This window comes from Nicotiana attenuata, unplaced genomic scaffold (assembly GCF_001879085.1).
Source record: "Nicotiana attenuata strain UT unplaced genomic scaffold, NIATTr2, whole genome shotgun sequence".
NCBI lineage: Eukaryota > Viridiplantae > Streptophyta > Magnoliopsida > Solanales > Solanaceae > Nicotiana > Nicotiana attenuata.
The window spans coordinates 73,956-97,303 of NW_017672677.1; the positions used below are offsets into that span (position 1 = coordinate 73,956).

General features: G+C 38.8%; 2 protein-coding genes across 2 annotated transcripts; both read right to left on the bottom strand.

The window, feature by feature from the left end:
* Window positions 1–4,339: 4,339 nt before the first annotated feature.
* LOC109214074 (probable LRR receptor-like serine/threonine-protein kinase At3g47570) lies at window positions 4,340–5,716 on the bottom strand. The gene is made up of 2 exons (XM_019377955.1): window positions 5,026–5,716; window positions 4,340–4,740 (listed from the first exon to the last, which is right to left on the bottom strand). Exons 1-2 carry the CDS (start codon window positions 5,714–5,716, stop codon window positions 4,340–4,342), a joined length of 1,092 nt encoding a protein of 363 aa, XP_019233500.1.
* LOC109214075 (probable LRR receptor-like serine/threonine-protein kinase At3g47570) lies at window positions 5,716–7,410 on the bottom strand. Its single transcript, XM_019377956.1, has one exon. The coding sequence runs from the start codon at window positions 7,408–7,410 to the stop codon at window positions 5,716–5,718; it is 1,695 nt and encodes a 564-aa protein (XP_019233501.1).
* Window positions 7,411–23,348: the final 15,938 nt, after the last annotated feature.

Below are 23,348 nucleotides of genomic sequence, written 5' to 3' on the forward strand. Positions count from 1 at the left end.
TATAGTTCTTCCTTGTGCAATATATTTCTTAAGGGGTAAGGGGTCACTACAAAGATAGGGCGACATTGAAAATAAGGCCTCAACTTTCTGGATGCCATGATTAGTGCTAAAGCAAGTTTTTCTAAATGAGGATATCGAGTTTCAACATCCAACAAAGATTTTCTAACATAAGATTTGGAGATTGTTTACCTTTGTCTTCTCGAACTAACAGTGCACTTACCACCATTTCTGACACAACGAGATAGATGAGTAGCCTTTCTCCATCCTTTGGTTTAGCCAACAACTGTGGGTTTGACAAGTACATTTTTAGATTTTTGAGTGCTTGTTGATATTCCTTAGTCCACTTAAAATGGCTTTGCTTTTTCAACACTGAAAAGAACTTAAAACTCTTCTCCAAAGATTTAGAAATAAATCTCCCCAATGTTGCTATCCTACCTGTCAACCTCTGCACCTCCTTTTTTGCTCGTGAGTATGTCCGGTATTTCTTCAATGGCTTTAACATGTGCTGGGTTCACTTCAATTCCTCGGTTAGAAACAAGGAAACCTAAAAACTTACCTGAGGACACGCCGAGTGCACACTTTTCGGGTTTTAACTTCATATTGAATTTGTGGAGAATCTGAAATGTATCTGACAAATGTTGGATGTGATCCCCCGCCTGTGCTAACTTGACTAGCATGTCATCGATGTAAGCTTCCATAATTTTTCCTAAGTGTTCTTGAAACGTTTTTGTTACTAACCTTTGGTACGTGGGCTCCAACATTCTTTAGAAAGAAGGGCTCTGTAATAAAGGAAGTTTTTTCCTCATCTAAAGGATCCATTTTTATCTGATTATATCCTGAATAGGCATCTAAAAAACTCAACAATTCTTGTCCTGCAGTAGCATCAATTAGTTGATCTATGTGCGGTAAAGGAAAAGAATCTTTAGGGAAAGCTTTATTCAAATCAGTATAATTTACACAAACTCGCCATTTACCATTCTTTTTAGGTACCACTACAGTATTAGCTAGCCAATTAGGCTATTTTACCTATCGGAGACCCGATTTTTAAAAGCTTTTGTACCTCATCCTGAATCACCTGGTTTTTGAAGGATCCTTGGTTCCGTTTCTTCTGTTTGACAAGTGGATATGTCGGATCTTCATTTAGCTTATGGGTCATTTCCTCCGGTGGTATAGCTGTCATATCTGAATGCGACCAAGCAAATCAGTCTGCGTTAGCTTTTAAGATTCAATTAACTTACTTTTCATCTCTGCGCTCAGGTTAGTTCCGATGTAAACTTTTCTGTCCGGCCAATGTACAAACAGCACCACTGCTTCGAGTTCTTCAATTGATGTTTTGATGTTTTTGTTCTCTTCGGGCTCTTGAGTGAAATCAGGCCTTGAGTCTAAATCCGTTTGCACATCTCCAGTTGAGGTTTGTGCTGTTAAATCCTCAATTGAATTCTGTAATTGCTATTTTTTGTCTGCAACACCGTTCTTTATGCTTGAATCTGCCACTGAATTGATACTTCTAGAAGCCTGCTGATCACCACAGATTTGTCTAATTCCCCATTGTGAAGGGAACTTAATAACCTAATGTAAAGTAGACGGAACGACATCCATCTCATGAATCCAAGGTCTGCCGAGAATCATATTATACGCCATGTCCGTATCTATCACTTGAAATTTCGTATCTTTAACTGCTCCTTCTCGAATGTGGTGAGCACTATCTCCCCTTTTGTAAAAACGCTTGAATTGTCTAATCCAGATAAGGTACTTGCTTTGGGTACCAATTTATCATTCGCTTGCATCTCGTTTACCACTCTTAAGAGAATGATATTTAGAGAGCTACCTGGATCAATCAAAACTCGTTTCACATTAATATCATGTACAAGTAAAGATATTACCAGTGCATCATTGTGTGGGATCATCACGCCATTTGCATCTGCATCATCAAACGTTATGTTGTCTTCTTCCAAAACTTGGCGAATTCGCTTTTCGTGAGTAACTATGACTTTTGACATCTTTTTTGCAGCCGTATACGTCACACCGTTAACCCGCTCTCCTCCGCTTATCACATTAACCATTCTTTTTGGTGACGGAGATTTTGGTGGCTCTTGTCTATTCTTCATATACGCTTGCTTACCCTTCTCACTAAACAAATCAGTTAAATAACCTTATTTTAACAAGTGCTTTACTTCACCTTGTAGCAATCTGCAATCTGCTATTTTATAACCGTGATCATTGTGAAACTCGCACCAGAAATCTGGGTTTCTTCTGCTAGGGTTCGATCTCATTTCTTTTGGCCACCGCACCTTATCTCCCATACTTCTTAAAATAGCTACTAGCTCAGAAGTGCTAGCATTGAAACTGTAATCACCAATCTTTGCCTTCGTATTACTATCCCGCGCATCTAGCTTCTTTCCAAACTTAGATGATGAACTTGCATCTCTGTCCCTTGATCTAGAACAGTTCCTCAGGTTTTCCTGTTTGGAACGTGAATCCCGTACTGCTGGTCCCATGTAAGGTTTGTACCTGTTCTGGTCAGACCTTTTTTCCATTTCTGGTCGCCTCGAACTTGTTCTTTTATCTCCCTGTGATTGAGTGATAGTATCTTCCTCTATCCGTAGCTTCGTGCTATACATGTTATAAACATCATTCCAAGTTGTAGCAGGGAATTCTCGTAAGCTTTCGTTGAGTCTCCTCGTGGCTTCTAAGCTTTTTTCATTTAGGTTACTTGCAAACGCCATGGCCGCCCAATTATCAGGTACACGTGGTAACATCATACTTTCACGCTGAAATCTATCCACAAATTTCCTAAGTAGCTCAGTACCTCCCTGTTTTATTTTGAAGATGTCCATCCTCTTTTTAACCTTTTGAGCTCCCGAGTGCGCTTTTATAAATGAGTCTGCAAGCTCTGCAAAAGAATCAATAGAAATTTTTAGTAAAAGAGAATACCATGTTAATGCTCCTTTTGTGAGTGTTTCGCCAAATATTTTGACCAGCACTGACTCAATTTCTTGCTTGGTCAAGTCGTTGCCTTTCATGCTAGTTGTAAATGCAGTTACATGATCTTTTGGGTTGGTTGCCCCATCATACTTCGGAATATCGAGCATCTTAAACTTTTTCGGAATCGGCAAGGGAGCGGCACTTGGCTTCCAGGGCTGTTGAGAATACTTATCAATAACCACTCCTTTAATCACGGGTGGCACACCAGGTATTTGCTCTATGCGATCGTTCTCCTCCTTGAGCTGTTTGTGCAAAGTTAGTACTAAATTTTGTAAATTAGAATTATTTGGGGTACTTGACCTTCCATCGCGAGATTAGCCGGGAGTTGCTCCACTGCCTGAATTAGCAAGTCCTGAGCGTGGGTTCTCTATGGTTGCGGTGTTGTTTGGAGGTGGAGTTGGGGGTACAATTGGTAATCCACTAACGAAAGCTTGAAGAGCATTGTTGACGTGTTCCACAATTAGTTGTTTCAATGCATCTTCAGTAGTTTGATCGTCCCCTTGTTGATTATTCGCATGTGACGTTGATCTTTCAGGTGACTCGTCTCGGGAGTGTTGAGGAGAATTTTAGGGTGAAGGGATTGGAGTTTCATCCTCTTGTTGATTCTGTTGGTTCAGTTGGTTTTGTTGGTTGTTGTCGTTGCCAGTTGACATGATTGTTTGACAGAAAATGAATTTGGAAAGTGAAAAGATTATCAGATTCTCGGTAACGGGACCAATTCGTTTAACCAAAAAATGTGTACTTCGGTCAAAACTTATTTTTAGAAGAACTCGGGTTACTAATAACCAAGAAATTCCGTATTTTCTCAATTATATGAAAAGAAAAGACAAAAATAAGTAAAGAAATGATTGATTGCAAAGAGAAGATAGCAGAAAAGTAAAGTGAATATGTTCCAAGATAGTCTCAAATGATCCTTACAAATGAAATTCTCTTCCCTTTTATAGGGGTTTGCAAATATAACGTTTCCTCCCTTTTATGGCCGAATCATTATGACATTAATGACACTAATGATCCTTTATAATTGACAATCGTAACTGTTTGTGGAGATTCTGTAACGGTTCCAATTCTTCTTCCTCATTAATTAGAGGTTCGTGAATCTTCCCCTTCTTACTGTCTTGATTCACTCAGCCCATATTTACTGAATGATTTAGACTCGAGCAACTGCATCCCTTCATCTCGTGAGTGATTTGACCGTGCCTCTTGTATCTCGTGCATCTTCTAATGTAGTATTCCAGTTGTCACCTTCTTAGTGATCCACGTATCATGCCTTGTCAGCCACACATAATTCTACGTGTCATATTTATTTTCTATTAATACAATAGCTTGAATACATTTACATATACTTCAAATAAATTTAATGATTATAATTCTCATCAGATTTAGATAAAGTTTCTTTGATCAACTGCAACTCTTTAACAACATCACTTATACCCATTCTTTCTTTTGGTGATTCCATGGTGCAAGCAATCCCAATTTTACACATAGAAATTAAGCACTTTCTAATGTAATCTTTGGTTTTCCTTTCAGCAATAGTACTGTTGGTTGTCTCCTCTTCTTCCAAGTCGTGACAAAGCATTGGATCAACAATTTCCATAACTCTACCAGCAGAGAAAGCCATTTTAACATAGTTATGAAGGTTCAGTCCATTTGAAAAGGTGTCGTCTGTTGGCTTTTTCCCCGTAATAATCTCCAGTATGATAATGCCATAGCTGTATATATCACCATAAGTTGACACTTCACTTCCCGTTCCATATTCTGCAAACATTTCAGTAATGCCATATCAAAAGACAGACACTTTGTAATTATTGCCTAAGTGTTTTCAAGAAAATTAAAGGGAAACTATAGTGTATAGCCGCTCCCAAAAGAATTAGCCAGCAAAATGTTTATTTTTTGTATATTAATGTATAATATAAACATATTTTATACATAATCAGTGTATCTTTTTTGTATATTTGGCTAGCAGATTAATTATTTTTGGCGACTGGTCAAATGTGTATCGAGTTATGTAAAATTTACAATCAGAATGATTAAAATGGTTACCTGGAGCTGCATAGCCAACTGATCCTTTAATACCAATAGTGCTAGTTTCTCTTGTTGAAGTCTGTTGAGATGTCTCTAGGAGAAACCTTGACAAACCAAAATCGCCCACACGGGCAGTCATGTCCTTATCTAGTAAAACATTGCTCGGCTTCAAATCACAATGAACAACTGGTATTTGGCTTCCCTGATGAAGATTCTCTAGCGCGAAAGCAATATCAATTGCAACGTTGACTCTCTGATAAAGATCTAGATGTCGTACGTGCAGACTTCCATCATTGGAAAATGAATGCAAGCAATCGTCCAGGCTACCATTAACCATGAACTCGTAAATCAGGGCCTTAAAATCGTTGCCCTGAAAGTCAGTACCTGAACATGCAGTTACTAACTTGACAAGATTTCTATGCCTAAGGTTCTTTAGGACTTCACATTCTGCAATAAAGCTCTTCAAAGCTCCTCTATGCTGCAAATCAAGTACTTTGATCGCAACATTTTTCTCATCTGAACCAAGAATTCCTTTGTATACAGAACCAAAACCACCCTTACCAATGAAATTTTCTGAAGAGAATCCATTGGTCACTTTCAGCAGTTCACCATAGGAGATTTTCAGAAATGAATCATCTGGTAAATAGGGCGAAGCGCTAAGTTTCCGCCTCCTCAAAATACAGAAAGCTATGAGTACCAAAACCAGCATTACTCCAAATAACTACAAGCAACAGAAATAATTATCCTTAGAGTTGGTGATAATCTTTTCTTCTTCGGAATTGGATCTTTACATGGTAACCTTAGCACTTGAGAACCTCCACAAAGATTTTTGTTTCCACTTATTATTGCTCCACTTGCATTACTGTAAACTCCTCCTTGAGGTACTTCACCCTCAAAATTATTAAATGACAGATTTAAGCTTTTCAATGATGTGAAAGTTTCAAAGTACTTAGGAATAACACCAGAGAAATTATTACGCGAAAAGTCCAAGTATACCAGCCCTTTCAAGGAGCTTAAAGACGACGGGATCACACCTTCAAACATGTTACCTTGAACATAGAGGTTTTCCAACCTAATGCAACTGCCTAAAGTGCTCGGAAGTTTTCCAGATAACTTGTTGTCGGAGATATCAAGATACCCGAGATTGACTAAACTTCCTATTTCAAGAGGAAGAGTGCCACTTAATTGGTTTCCAGAAAGGTCTAGTTGGATTGACAAGGCTGAGATACTAAGAACTTCTTTTGGTATTGTGCCACTGAGTCTGTTTTGAGAAAGGTACAACATTTGCAACAACTTGCAATTTCCAAGAACTGAAGGAATAGTCCCTTCTAAATTGTTTTGAGCTAGATTAAGTCCATACAAAGATGTTAAGTTTCCTATGGAAGAAGGGATTTTCCCAGAAAGTTTATTTCCATTAACATAGAAATACTTGAGCTTTTGAAGTCTACCAAGATTAACTGGAATTTCCCCTATCAATTGGTTATACTCCAAACTTACTATTTCCATGTTGCTGAGATCTACAAATCCATCAGGTATTCGTCCGAATAGTTTGTTCCTAGCAAAACCAATAGATCTAAACTTGGTTGAGAAGTTGCCAATATTCTTAGGCAACTGGCCTCCTATATTATTCACACTCAAACTCAGCTCTCGAAAACTGGTAATGTTAACCAAGGAAGAAAAGAAATCCATGTCATCTTCTCTCCCGGTTCCAAGATTATTGAAATGCATTCCTAGTCCCCGGAGATAATGAAGATTTTCCAGAGAAGGGATTTTTCCGGTCAACTGGTTTCTTGATAATGAGATAATTTCAAGTCTCGTTAAGTTAGAAATGGAACTTGGAACCACTCCACTCAATAAGTTAGAGTGCAAATAAAGTAAGCGAAGACTTGGAAGAGTCGATCCAATATCTATGGGAAGACTTCCTTTTAGTTGGTTAACTGGAGCAGCAAAATGATAAAGAGAAGATAAGTTAAAGAGTGAAAGTGGAATAGCACCAGAAATCATATTAGCACCAAGAGAAATATAGCTCAAGTTAGTCAATTGGCCTAATGAATATGGTATACTTCCTTCTAATCTATTCTCTGGTGCTGCTAAGGCAATTAGAGATGAAAGATTACCTAAAGAATATGGCAGCTCTCCTGTTATATTATTTGATCTAAGAAAAAGTACCTGAAGATTTCTGAAATACAAACCAAGTTCCACGGGGATTTTCCCGGTCAGTCTGTTCCCATCCAAATCAAGATAAATGAGCCTAGAGCAATTTGATAGTTCCACAGGAATTTCACCAGTAAATGAACTGTTCGCGAGCTCTAAGTTTTGTAACCTTAATAATCTTCCGATTTCCTGTGGAATCTCACTGTTGAAGGTGTTATTTTGAAGAGTTAGTTTTCTAAGAAAACTCATATTTCATATCTGAGGAACTAATGTTCCTACAAGCTGTTAAATCCAGCAAAGTCAACCTTTGATGTCGCGCACTACATGTAACACCTTGCCAGCTGCAGTGATGGAACGAATCGTTCCAAGAATACATAATACCAAAAGGATCATAAGTTATTTGTCCTTTGATGCTGAGAAGGGCTAATCTATCAGTTTCATTTCCAGCAAGTTTGGAAGATGCAATTGCAGAAACAACACATAATAAGCAAGAAATTAGCATAAGACAAAGGAAAGCATTAAAAGACTTCATGCCTGCAGCAATTGGTGAGTAGGAAAATTTCAGGAGCAGTCCAAGTTATAACATATAACAAAGTAAGAAGAGACAACTGCCGGCTTGCATGTGGGAATGCATTTTGAAGTTAAGACTTTGAAAATCATAGTTAGCTGATAAAAGAGGGCAAGGCCAACCCGATGCACTAAGCTCCCGCTATGCACGGGGTCCGGGGAAAGAGCTAACCACAAGGGTATATTATACGCAGCCTTACACTGCATTTCTACAAGAATATGTTTTCACGGCTCGAACACGTGACTTCTTGGTCACATGGCAGCAACTTGACTGATAGAGAGGGTAATAGTTAAATGAAAGCCGTTTAAGCGAGTAAAAACTAACTTTTTTAACTATTTTCATTACAACTACAACGCGTGAAGAAATGTAAACAATTAGTAAGTTACCATAATCAGAAGCTTTGATTTGGTCAACTTTGAAACTAAAACATTTCTTAATAATCTTTTCAGCGTGTTTGATGATTGCATGGACTAATAACCTGTTGGGTGGAGCAATTATGGGTCAGAAGTCAAGGAATTGTGAAAATGACTATAAATCTTAGTACATTCATCTCACTATTTTTCCTTAGAAGATGATGAGAGGAAGAAACAAGCACTATAAACCAAACTAAGTCAAAAGCTGTTGCTCAAAGTCTTCTTAGGAATGATAGTCTGTCTTATTGACAAACCTCGAGTCTCACTATAGCATGTCGAAGATAAGTACAGACGTTTCCATACCGATCCGCAAGACTCTACCGGGTTTGCCCATAACTTGTGAGACCTACGTGAACCTGGTGCTCTAATACCATGTTGTCACGACCCAAATTCTATATTAGGCCATGATGGCGCCTAACACCGTTGTTAGGCAAGCCAGCACTAATCAAATAGTAAATCCACATTTATGTAGTTAGTACGTGATAACTTCCATTATAGGTTTAAGAGATTTATAGTTTTAAAACTTAAGCATATTTAAATGAAGAATTAAATGCAAATCTCAATAATGAAGGCAAGCCAAAACATCAAAATTCTACTAATGTATGTGTCAAGACCTAGTGTCATAAGTGTGTGGGCAATCTAGTAGAATATTTAAAATCATACTATCCTACTGTCTGGAAAATAAATAGACATGAACATAAAGACAAAAGAGAGACTCCAGCTGCTGCAGATCGGCTCGAAAGGGCGGCTCACCGGAAAGTCTCGAGCTGAGATGACCACTCTATGCCCCGGACTGATGGCCAGATGCACCTGCCTCAAAGTCTGTACAATCAAGTACAGAAGTGTAGCATGAGTACATAAAAATATGTATCCAGTAAGTATCTCGCCTAACCTCGCAGAATTAGTGACGAGGGGTCGACTCCGACACTTACTAGGGCCAGCAAATATAATAATATGGAGTTTGATATAATTAATTCACATTTTATGTAGATGACAACAAGCTCAAACAAGAATAATTATTGTAAATCCTTCCACCCAATTAATAAAACTAAGCACTTTCCTCATTTAAAATAAGTGACCTTTCCAACAATAAGTCATACGAAATATAAGGGTTCCAGTTCTATTATCACACACAAATACCGCCGAGGACGTTCGGCCCGATCCAACATAAAAGTAAAATGTGCACTGCCGAGGGTCGAACGGCACGAACCATAGATGCATCTATTCACCCCGCTCGCTAATCATACGTGCGACGTGGTAAAAGTGTAACCCCGCTCGCGAATCATACGTGCGATGCAGTCAACATAATTTTCATCATTTAAAACACAACACTTCTTTAATCCCTTTTTATAAAAATGAATACAATTCACTTGAAGCCTGTAAGTCCTTAGGTTTCCTTCAACTCAATTTCTTTCAAACCATTAGCATATATAAGCAATTAATAGCGGCCAAAAAGCATGATTTAATCCTAGAACTACCCGGACATAACAGGAATAGTAGCTACACACGGACTCTCTCTCACCTCGTGCGTACGTAGCCCCCACAATTAATCATATACTCCCTCCGTTCCAATTTATATGAACCTGTTTGACTGGGCACGAAGTTTAAGTAAAACTGAAGACTTTTGGAATTTGTGGTCCTAAACAAGCCAAAAAGGGGCCCAGAGTATTTGTGTGGTTATAAAAGCTTCTCAGTAAGGGTAAAATTGTAAGTTTAAGCTAAATTGTTTCCAAATTTAGAAAGGGTTCATTCTTTTTGGAACGGACTAAAAAGAAAATAGGTTCACGTAAACTGGAACGGAGGGAGTACTAATTAAGTTCACCTATGGGGACATTTCCCCCTACAAGGTTAGAAAAGAGACTTACCTTGTTTCGAGCCTACTTCCAACTCAAGAATGCGTCCAAACTCTCAAACTAGAGCCGCACAATCCGAAACTATTCAAATAGTGTAAAAGTCCATCATTATAGGTTTACAAATTCATATTCTAGCTATTAAAGCAATTATCCAACCCCAAGGGAAAAGTTCCTAAAATTCAACCCCGGGCCCACGTACCCGGATTCCGGAAATTTTCGAAGGAAGTTATTACCCATAACCTAAGGATCAAGAATATGATTTTTACTTCATTCCATAACGAATTTCGTGGTTAAATCACGTTTTTATCAAAACCCTAGGTTTTACTCTAATCCCATGATTTTCACTAATCTTTACATGTTAATTTACCCAAAATTCAAGTATTTAACTCACATATAGTAGGAATTACTTGTCTCTAAGAGCTTTGTGAAAATCCTCTCTCAAGAGCTCCAAAATCGCCCAACCTTTGAGTGGAAAATGAGCCAAAAATGGTTAACACCCTCAATAAATGAAGGTCACTGCCTTCACTGATTTCCGCATCTGCGGTCCTGGGCCGCACCTGCGCCCACCGCATCTGCGAAAATGAGTCCGCTTCTGTGGAAATTCCCCTAGCCGGCTGGGCCGCTTCTGCGAGAAGCAAATCGCTTTTGCCGGATAGACCGCTTCTGCGGCTCCTGGGCTGGCCACCCATGGCCGCATCTGCGATGGCCTAGCTGCTTTGCGGCTGGCCAACCGCAGGTGTGGGTATGACAGAAGCCTGAAGCTTCAGCCCTTACCCACATTTCCAACTAAGCTCGAGCCTCGTCCGATTGACGCTCGGGGCTACCGGGGCCCTGCCCGAACATAACTATAGGTTTGAAATGATAAAACGTACTCGCTAGAACCCTCAGAATGCCTGAAAAAACGCTAAATCTAATAATCACCCCCTAAAACCAATTGAATCAAACTTATGAACTTCAAGTTCTTTAGTCTACTTCCAATGCGACGAAACACACTTATACTACTCGGATTGACACTAAATTTTACGTGCAAGTCTTAAATGACATTAAGGATCTATTCCCAGTCTCAGGATTCCGTTCGGACCTCGATAATACAAAAGCCCGCTCCAAACCAAATTTAAGGAACTTTAAAATCCTTAAGGAATCAACTTTCACTATTAGGCGCCAAAACGCTCCCGGGTCCTCCAAAACCCGATCCGGACATACGCCCAAGTCCGGAATCATCATACAAATATGCTGGAACCTTCAAATACGGATTCCGAGGTCGTTTACTCGAAACGTTGACTGAAGTCAAACTTGGCCTTTTAAGCCAACCTTAAGGAACCAAGTGTTTCGATTTCAACCCAAACTCTGCCAAATCCCGAATCAACCATCCCCACATGTCATAAATCAGTTAAAGCAAGTACAAGAAGTCTTATTCAGGGGAACGGGGTTCTAGAAAGCAAAATAACCGGTTGGGTCGTTACATATGATATCTTTAATTTCAATAGGATGGTAACTAGAAACAAAAATGAAAAGAAAAAACTTACATTAGTAAGGGATAATTTGAAAAATATAAATTTATGGTGAAGATAGTTTTGTCTTGAATAAATTAATTTTCCACTTCTGCTTGTGCTTCTTGGAAGAAGCTAGAATTTTCTGCTTCTTCCCAAAAGCAGAAAAATTGCTTCTGCTGCTGGCGAACAGTACTTTTCTGTATTGGCCAAACAACTCAAATTTTTTAAAAAGTACTTTTTTGGGGGAAAAAGTACTTTTGACCTCCCAGAAGCTTGGCCAAACAGGCTCTTATTCTCCGTTGTATCTGATGCTGATAGCAGGGCCGCATACCTACCATTCATCAGGCACGCCTCGCCTCGCCTCGCCTACATATGTCTAACCAAAAAATAGTTCTTGTGATCAAAGCAAATAAAAGAATAATTCGGGTTTCTAGTAACCAATTTTACTTCACTTTCCTAATTTAAATGAATATCAAATAATGGAAATAAAATATCGAGAGAATAAGGAAAAATAAATGTAATTGATAATCGCATCTTCCTTCCAAAATGAGAGAATATGATCTTCAAGTAGCAGAGAATAAAATTATAAGCAATTGATAGTATAGTTTCTTAAATTTCTTGATGATCATACAAGATATGATAAGGTGGTTTATATAAGGATACAATGTGTAACTGTCTTGCCCTACTTAATTCATGCCCGTTACTAATACTTATTTATTATATTGATTACCCGTTACATGTGTGATTTGTAATGGTTAAGGTAATAATAGTCAATCGCGCATAATCAGGGATTATGTCGATTTCTTTCAATATACACAGCTATTAATGAAACTTCCTTCTTCGTGGTGTTTAATTATCCATCTCGCACCCATATCTTCTTTTCCAACTGTCACGTACGGTATTTTTGTAGACGATCCCGTGAGTGTTTTGCTCATGCCTTCTCTAACCTTTTCTCTTCTTTATCATTTTGACTTTCATGTCACCTGTTAGTATATTATTAGTCCACGTGGTGAGTCTATTTATGCTGTCAGTTTCATTAGTCAATTACTCAAATGATCACTCAACTATCCCAAATTATCTCCTAAAGTCACTTTTCTTTCGTTTGTAACAACAAAGTCATTGAACTATGCCTATTGCACTCAGAAGGTCACTTAACTGGATTTTCCAAATTTTGGATTGCCAAATACCTATTTTACCCTCTAAATTATAAATATTTATCTTCTTTTTATTTTTTAAATTTTTTTAATATTATGATTTTTCCCCTTTTAATTTATATTATGGACTTACCTATAGAATAAATAAATATTATTTATAAATAAAAAAATAAAAAGTATTTATGCATCTATAATGCTGGAATAACAAAATAATGAGCATAGTAAAAAAATAATTTGAATAATTTGTTCGTAATAATAATTAGTATTAACAACAAAAATTTAAAAATTTATTTACACAATTCAGAATGAAAGAAAATAAAAATTGTAAAATATATACTTCATGCACGTAATATAAGAATATTATTTAAATAAAGGTAATTTTATAATATACATTATATATTCTTGAAAATTATGCTCAATTATATTATTATGTTTCTATCAACTTTCTGACGACACAAAGTTATGTCACCGAAAACCAAGGGGATTATCTGTATATGGTAAAATATGCTATGTTAAGTCGTGCATAGAATACATATATAATATAATTGAGCATAATTTTCAAGAAAATATAATATATATTAAATAAATAATTTATTTAAATAATTATTCTTATATTACGTGCATGACATATATATTTTACAACCTTTATTTTCTTTCATTCTGAATTGTGTAAATAAATTTTTGAATTTTTGTTTTTAATNGATTTTTCCCCTTTTAATTTATATTATGGACTTACCTATAGATAAATAAATATTATTTATAAATAAAAAAAATAAAAATTATTTAAACATTTATAATGCTGGAATAACAAAATAATGAGCATAGTAAAAAAATTACTTAGAATAATTTGTTCGTAATAATATTTTTAGTATTACAACAATAATTCAAAAATTTATTTACATAATTCAGAATGAAAGAAAACAAAGGTTGTAATATATATATATATATATATATTCTATGCACGTAATATAAGAATAATTATTTAAATAAAGGTATCTTTATAATATAAATTATATATTCTTGAAAATACTTGAATTGGATACTTTAGTTAGTAAGTTGAAAATGAAGATAAGTGATTGATTGGTTGAATGATAACTTTAACCTAGTTAACTTTGAGTACATGACATGAGTTGTCCTATTAACAAAACACACGCTCTAACATTGATTTGGGATTTTTTTTTAACCTTGACAACAATTATTCCCTTAAAATGGAACAAATTCCAAGCACACTTGTTTACCCTAAAAATGGATAACAATTAAACTTATACTTTGGTTTTAAGGATACGTGATTTACTTAGCACAGACTGAGAGAAAACGTAAATTGATACTGAAAGTAACTGCAAGTATAAATAAAGCAAACCAAATAAAATGTATAGCTTTAATCCGAAATGTATAGCTTTGATCCTTGAGCTGGGTTGCCCTCGAATCAAGTGAATATTTTGCCAAAAAGTAAGAACAAAGTAACAGAAATATTGAGAGCTTAAGAGAAAGAGAATATATTGCTTTATGTAACGTGAATGTGATGCCTTTACAAATGATCAAACCCCCTTTATATAGTAGGGGAGTCCTCCCCTCAATACAATCCTAAATATAGTAAGAAATCCCATGATTAGCTAATTGATCGGTCTCTTCTTGATACATGCCGAGATTTGCGCCGTGATCCTCGCTCGATCGCGGATATCTCGACCTTCCATTATTTGGCTCGGCGGGCTTCCCTCGGTCTTGCTCGATCTCGATCTTGTCCGATCTCGGTCTCGATCGGTCCCCGAGTCACGAGCTTGGCAATCTAACTTCATGTCACGGTCCGGTATGATGCAGGGTCGAATCTCGGCCTGTCACCTCAGTCTCAATTAATCATAAAAGGTCGAGCCCGATTTTAACCGTATACAGATAGTCCCCTTATTTTTTGGAGAGTAATGACAAGAAACGACTTGAGCCATCGAACTTAACCTCAATACATAATGACGTAAGAATCATGATGTAAGCAACAAAGGTAAATTAAACGACTCATCGGTACGGTTCCCCAGGCATTTAATGCGCGTCAGTCGACAGTTGGCCATTAACGACTTTGAACCGTCGCTGAGAAATGATAAATACCCTCCTTCTTAACTTTTCAGACTTTATTTTCAAATCTTCTTCACTTTAATCTTCAAAATTTTGTGCCCTCCTCAAAGCATTGTATTCTCATATCCATGAGTTTCATCACAAAATACCAAGCGCTCCTCCAAAGTTTTACTCTTCTTTACTTATAAAAGCAAAACTGGCTAAGACTTCAGAAACCATTCCATGAAAGGAGACTGCCTGCTTCATCGTCATGGTCGGCCGGTGGCGGAGCCACACCCTGAAGAGTTTTTTCCGGAGGGTGTATTCTCGATTCTGATTTCAAGTTTGAAAAGACTTCCTCGGTGTCGGGATGATGCGAGCCGGTATCGAGGTATATATGCTTGACAACCGAAAAAATCCTCTCCCAGGTTAAAAAAGATTGCAATTGGGGTAAAAAACACGTGGCGGTGCCTGCTTCAGAAGAAGCAATCACCACCCACGTGGAAGGGTTCTTAAGTGTTTACAATTACCCCTTCACGTTGGGTCCCTTGGATCCGATCATCATAGATTTCTGCAAGAAATACGAGGTGACCCTCGGTCAGATTCATCCCTCTTTCTGAAGGATAGTGATACTACTTCGTTTCTTCTCAAGCAAAGTCGATAGGCTTTCCTTCACCCTCGACCACCTCATACGCCTTTATAGCCCCCGATTCTATCGAGGAGGACTAATAAAGCTTCAATGTCGATCCACCAGGGCATCTTTATCGAGCATAGATGAGGACAAAGACCGGGGCTGGATGGGTCGATTTGTTCGAGTGAAGATCTCGGACTTGATCCTGGCCGAGAGTATGCCATTTCCTAAGAAATGGAATATGAAAGGTAAGTATAATTCCATCCTTAACTTCTGTTTATTGTCTTCGTTCTTTCACCCTTTCTTATCAGTGTTTTACTTGATGCATCCGTTGCCTGGATGTCGGGTGTGGTTCCCCAACTCGAGAACTGGGTCAGGAGCCTAATGTTGATACCCAATTTTTTCCTCATATATTTCAAATATGCATATATACCTTCAAAATAGTGCACATGCATTATCATTGGATTTACAAGCGTGCACAAGTATTTTTTTTATAAAAAAATTCCATAATTTTAAAAACTTTAAATCAATTTATTTCTGCATTTTTTATTGTATAAATATCCAATAATTATCCTTCATATTATTTCTATGATGATTCAATCATCTAAATTCATCATTTATACCCACACAGTGTTTAAATATTTTTATTGCATTTTTATAATTACATTCGCATTTTTTTGATTAAAATTGCAGATTTTGCAATAATAGCCCGTATATACTTATAATTACTTTGTTTTTTTTGCAAAAAATAGCTTTTATATTAAATTATTGTCATTAATCATATTACGCACAAATGATATTTTTTCTATTTTATTTATCATTCTCACAAATTATTTATTAATTAAAAATGGGTATTTAATTAATAACCCCAAATTCCTCCTATTTTCGGACCTAGGCTACCCAAACCAGCCCAATTACCCAGCCCAACTACTTAAATCCTAGCCCAGTCCGCCAGCCCAAATCAAATAACCCAGTACCCTTAACCCAATTACCCATACCCATTCATTAAACCCAACCCCAATCCACCTAAATCCTGGCCGTTGATAAAAAATGATCAACAACCCATAGCTAATCCTTCTTTCCCTTATGTCCCTCCTCTCTACCCTAATCCTCACTTCTCAAAGACCGTCGCCCTCAAACTCTCTCAAGGCTCTCTTCGCCTCTGTCAAACCCTAGCTGTCACACCCACAAATCCTCTCTTCAAATCCCGTTGATAATGGGATTTCACTATTATTAGCTTACCATATTAGGTTTCCTTGGTACTGGTTACTCGATTTTGGTATTACTTAGGTATTTGCCTAATTTTGGCAAATACCACTTCTATATCGGACGAGAATCAACTCAATCTCGAAGATTTGTGTGATATTCCGTCCATATACGTGAGATGAACTGGATCCTTCATACCAGTTGTCCGATTTCAAGTTTAAAACCCTAACTAGGGTTTGGAGTTTGATACTTTCCCTTTTCTGTTTGTTTTACTGACTAGCATGCAAGATTTTCCCCTTTCTTCGTCAGTGTTTACTCGATTTCTTTCCTTACATGTGTTTAATCAATTACTTTCCTTGTTTGAGCATCCAGTTTTATCACTATATAAACCCCTCCCCTTTCCCATTTAAAACAGACCGAAAATCACTATAATTTCACTAATAAACTTAAGATCTGTTTCTGTGTTTTCTTTGCCGTTTCGTTCTATCTCTGGTTTTGGCTGGCTGAAAGCCAAGGCCAAATATTCTAGGTTCTCGACTATTATGGTGTTATTCTTGCTTTTCTCGCCTATCTGGTGAGTTATTATACCTTTGCCATTTTATTCTTATGCATCTGTGACTTGTGTTCATGATTCTGTGTGTTTAAAGTGTCTTTTTCTCAAGCATGATTCTATGTGTTTAAGGCTTATTTTCTCGAGCATGATTCTGTCAGTTGCATGTTTGATTGAGTCCTTTACTTCTCTAATTAACACTGTTAGTTCTGAAACTGCTTGTTTTGAATAATATGAATCCTCTTAAGTGTTTATCTAAATACATTCTAATATGTTTCCTGTATGCAGTTTTGTTAGTTCTGCACTTGCCTTGAATTTCTAGCAACCTCTTAGGGTAACACTGGAATACTTGTTAGTTTACCTATTTCTGAGCCTTTTATGGAATTTGTCTTGATATGTTTAATCAATGTTGAACCCATGTTCTATTACTCGTGTATCCTGATAACCTATCTTTTAGCATGTCTTTAATTCATTTGATTCCATATGATTGTGTGACTCTTGGGTAAATAGCTCATGCTTTCATACTATGTCTGGATGTTGATGGTGAGTAAACACAAACTGTCCTAAAAATGTTAACATGTACACCTAGCCTAATTAGGTCGTTCAGGCTTTAACTTATCAAGTAGTATGCATCTGTGCAAAACCAACTTTGCAAATCTTGCCAATTTGTCTTAATACAATTCTGCCTATATGTATTCTGTATTTTAGAACTCTGTTATGATGGCTTTTTCCTAAAATCAAACCTGTTTTAAAATCTATCATTTACCATTTGTCTCCTTATGTGTTGTTGCCTTGAACTCCTATTCTTATATCTTTTAGGTTCTCTCCTTCACCTCCTTAGTGTGAGCACTGCTCGGGGTCCATGTGAAACTCTTGTGAACTATGACACACTGGGGTTTGGTTTCCAATCTTCTTTAAACTGTTTCTGAGTATTTGTTCTTTAGCGTGAGCATTGTCGTGGGCTCTTGAAGCCTTTGGAAACTTTGACACACTAGAGATCTGGGTTCTATATGCTATGGGTGAATCATTCACCGCTGATTATTGTGTACCTGTGAAAGTGAGCCTTGGAGCTGTTATGGGTCGAAGGCCTGGGCTATCCAGGTGCATTTCGGCACTGCTGCAGGCTTCCTATTGTTATATACTTTGTAATTTATTCATTCGATTATGGTCTGTAATAAGTATTTGTAATAACAATTGGGGCAATAATGAATTGGAAAAACTGGGCTTGGTTTTAATGAGAATGGGTAGAAAACCTGCCTATAGGTGTCTTTTCCTTTCAAATATTTTCTGCTACTATGTGTTACATATCCTGCCTATAGGTTTATTTGTTCAGTAGATAACATGCATATAGGTGTTTATTTCATTCAATACGTTATGCTACTGTGTGTTAGATAACCTGCCTATAGGATTTAATTCGTTCAACATGTTCTGATTCATTAGATATCATGCCTATAGGATCAAAACAAGTAATTCTAAACATTCTTCACGTCTCACACCGCTTCACCTAGATACCATGTCTATAGGAAATACAATAATCAAATTCAGGCCCGTTCGCTTGGAAATCATGTTCTATAGGCTTAATAAATTTTTATGATCGCTTAGCTAATATGCATATCCTTAGGAGGCAATGAACAGGCAATCACCAAAGGTAGAACTCACGCTCATAGGGATAATAGCCATTTCTGTCAAATGCTAAAACAGGAATTCTGCATGAATGCTTTGCTAACTACCACTAGAAAGCATGTCTATAGGAGTAAGTAATAATTCAGAGCTTTTCTGTTATCAATTGTCACTTAGATAACTTGCCTGTAGTATCAAGTGCTCTAATTAAAAAATCAGTAGTCAATTACAAGATCACTCAGAAATTACTGTCAGCATATTTAAAAATCCAGAATCACATAGAAATTATGTCTATAGGATCTAATACCCTTAACTGATTAAACTGTCAACACGCCAATGTGTATTGCGTGCATTCGCTGCCTTATGTGTGGAGGCTAAGTTGAGCCTTTATCTGCTCTTGCATGAAAAGTCTAATGTGTTTTGTATGTTGCTTAGTTTTACAATTTTGAGCAACCTAAACTGAGTCTAGAACCATCACAAATAGAGGTCCCAATACCTTCATAGGTAAGGGATGGGTAGTGCACGCATAGGGTACGAGTTAGAATTGATTAGAGCGATTTAAGTAATAACTCAAAGATAGTAATCGGGTAGGAGGAAATGATAATCTGTGCCCGCTGAATAATATGAGTAACACCCCGACTCGAGGGAGTTACGAAGTATTATTTATGTTGCACGGGGTGATCCTTTAAGCTAAAAAATTTAGGACCCCCATCCCTATTAAGTAATTTTCTCGCTTCTTATTAGACTAATTCATAAGTTAAGTTCAGCCGGGACCCACTGTTGTGGACCTTGGGGGTGCCTAACACCTTCCCCTCAGGGTAATTTTGAGCCCTTACCCAATCTCTGGCGATGTAAATTGGTAACATGAGTTATCTACAAATAGGTGCTCTAACACACCTTTATCCGTTAGATGGCAACTCTTTCAATTCCAATTCCCTACCCTCTCAAAAGGAGTTGTCCCAGAAATATCGAAACCCGATTTTGCGAGAAAAAGGGGGCGCGACACCTAATATCGCAGTCGACGCACGCTGAGCGCGCATGGCATGATTTGGCGAAGGGTCGATGAGAGTCTAGTAGTCATGGTAAACTTTTCTTCCTGACTTAATGATTTGACCACTGTTCGAAAATTTTCCCGGGCTTACTTATTTCTTTCCTTTTGTAGGTCTCGAGAAGGATGTTATGATGAGGCCCCCATCTGGTGATGAAGAAATCCAACCATCTAGACCAAAGTCGGAGAAAAATAGGAAAAGGACTTCGAATTCCACGGACCCCGAGGGGCAGAAACCCAAAAAGAAAGCAGCCTGTAAGCCAAAGGGGAAATTCATCACTTTATCTACGGAGTCAGTCCAACGGCTAAGGGATGAGGCCGAGGAAGAAGAAGAAGAAGAAGAAGAAGAAGAAGAAGAAAAAGAAGACTCCGGGCTTGTTGCCTGTATGCGAGCTCGCATCGAAATTCGAGGAACTACTAAGCCGGTGGGAGCTGAAACTGCTCTGCCTCAAATTAATGAGATTCAGGGGGAAGTTTCGGCCGAAGTCCCCGAGCTAGAAAGAGCTGAAGATGTTTTGCCTCAAGGTAAGAAGGCCATCGAGGAGGCGGTTGATGTTGGTGTAGAGACCGGACCCGAGGCTTCATGTGATTAAGGTGGTGCCACCAAAGATTTACCTGGGGCGATAAAAATCAGAGATTCCCCCTCGCTTCCTTTATTCACTGAGTCGATGATTAAGGATGCTCAGGCGGCGGAGACTTGCCATGATGAAGGGGTCCATAGTGCAAAAGACCCTTTTCGTGGCTATTTTCTCGTAGTGGAAGATATCACCGGTCTGGGTGACTTGGAGATGTCGAAGAAGAGCTCGAGCGAGGCTTCCTCGAGCCTTAAACTAACAACTCGGTTTCCAGCTCCGAGTGTTGATCCCGGGCGCAAGCGATCAATTATCATCTCGGTCCTGGAGGATGCTCGGGTCCTTTTTGCCCCCGTAGGGGTGGCTAGCTACCTTTGGTGTTTTGTAACCGAAGAGGACCGGGCTAAGATGGACGAAGTTGAGATGCCCTGCCTGTTCAATGAAGCTCAACAGGTGTTGAATCGGGTACCATTAGATACCTTTGACAATTTCAAGTTCTGTACTTATGCTTTTTTATATAATTTCCTTTTTCGTGTTTTGCAGGCTTCAGTGCTCCATCATGAGGCCTTCCTCCAATCCCGAGAGGAGCTGAGCTGGTATGAGGCCGAGATCCGGGGGCTCTCTGAGAAGAAGGATGCCTTCAACCTTCTTAGTGAGCAAAGAGAAGTGGAGGTTAAGAGCCTTCGAGATGATTTAGAGGCGGCCCAAAAAGAACATGCCGATCTGGTCGAGCAGGTGAACAGAATCTTTGAAGTTACTGAAGAAGAATCGGGTACTATGACTAACGATCTGAACCGGCAGGTCCAACAAAAGATTGACATAATCGGGCAGCTCCGTGAAGAGGTAGAAACAGTAAAGACTGAGGCCGAAGAATGGAAAAAGAACATGGATCACTTAGCCTACAAAAAGGAGACTTCCCGGGCCCAGCTGGCCTCAACTGAAGTTCAGCTCCGAAATATAAAGGAAAAAGCCTTGGCGCAAGCCAAGAAAATCGAGGAGCTCCAGTCTCGATTTCTGCAATTTCCAATCGGGAGAAGCTGGCCACAGAGCTCGAAGCGATCAAATCGGAGGTCAAAGCGACCAAGGCCAATGCTGATGCAGTGGTGGCTATCTACCGAGTTGACGCCGAAGTTGCTCAGGTTCAAGAAAAGGAGGTTGCTGAGGCCGCTCAGATTCGAGTAAAGAGGATCGCCGAGCACGCCAAGGGTAAATCTCGATGGGAGACCCTTAAGGAAATCCATGCTCGGGGCTTTGATCTTTTAACCGAGATCGAGACCGCTAAGAAGCTTGAAGTTGAGGCTGAGAAATTAGCTTATCCCGATGATGATGACGAATCCGAAAGTGCAAAAGACCCTGAGGGCGGAGACGCCACTCCTAGAGATGATCAGGCCACATAGGCTTTTAGTTAGTTTTTGTAGCCACCTTGGCCTTTTGTAAAGAACTTCCATCGGGCCGTGTTGCCCTTGTCAAAAGGTTTTGATGAATATATAAAGCTTTTTCCCTTACATGGCTTTTGAATCTATTATCTTTTTGTACGGGTCAAAGCGCCTTAACATAAAATTATGAAGTTGTTTTTGAAGGTCCAAAGTTCGAGATGGTAAGGACCGATAATAAGTACTGCCTTCGACTGTTTCTGATCGATGGACCCCGAATGATCATTCGCACTTGAGTTAAAGAAGCTCTTAGGCTTAACAGTCGAGTGAGAATTTCCTCGAACTCGAAGTGAAGGTAGCCCTTAGGCTTTATGATCGAGTGAGGACTTGCTCGAACTCGAGATAATGTAGCCCTTGGGCTTGATAGATAGTCCCCGAGTGAGAATTTACCCGAACACGGGTTAAGGTAGCCCTTGGGCTTTGTAGTCGAGTGAGGACTTTCTCGAACTCGAAGTAAAAGTAGCCCTTAGGCTTTATGATCGAGTGAGGATTTGCTCAAACTCGAGATAAGGTGGCTATTGGGCTCGATAGATAGTCCCCGAGTGAGAATTTCCTCGAACTCGGGTTAAGGTAGCCCTTGGGCTTTGTAGTCGAGTGAGGACTTGCTCGAGCTCGAGATAAGGTGGCCCTTGGGCTCGATAGATAGTCCCCGAGTGAGAATTTGCTCGAACTCGGGTTAAGGTAGCCCTTGGGCTTTGTAGTCGAGTGAGGACTTGCTCGAACTCGAGATAAGGTGGCCCTTGGGTTCGATAGATAGTCCCTGAGTGAGAATTTGCTCGAACTCGGGTTAAGGTAGCCTTTGGGCTTTGTAGTCGAGTGAGAATGATTTCTCGAACTCGAAGTAAAAGTAGCCTTTAGGCCTTTGTATTTTTGCTTTCTTTTGTGTCTTTTTCGAGGCCATTTTGTTACGGGTGTCGGACGTCTCTGAGCCGCGTTAAATTGGCCGTAGCCTTTTGGTTCGGGTGTAGCCCAGTGAGCTTGCTTCCCAAGTTATCCAGGCATGCCTAAGATAATAGTCCCCCAGTGGAAATGGCCGTGGTTTTTGCCCAGATCCGCTGTCTCTACGGTCCCCATTATACGGATGATATCGATCTCTTTTTGACCTCGATTCTCAGTCGATATATCTCTTGATTCTATCCACGGTCCTGTTAGGATAAATGGACCCAGAAGGAGCCCCCAGTTGATCATCCTCGACCCTAATCTTCGATTGATACCGATTGTGTACATCGGCCCAAGTGATAGCTGGGTATTCGACCAAATTTTGCTTCAACTATTGTGAAGCTACTGAACTTCAAACTTTAACACCTTGAGTGAAAGCTTGAACGGCCCAATCGTCGGTGGCCGGTGGCAAATCCATTCGTTACATTTGGAATCGAGATAAGAATTCCTTGAGCATCTTGCTGTCCTTCTACCTTACCTTGAAAAGGCCCGACTTTCTTGTTGCGACCTTAATGGCCCCGGCGTATGCCTTTAGAAAGGAATCTGCAAGCATATCAAATGAGTCAATAGAATTAGGTGGTAAATTATGATACCGTATCACAACACCCTTCGATAAGTCTCCCCGAATTTTTTCAACAAGACGGATTCGATCTCGTCATCTTCC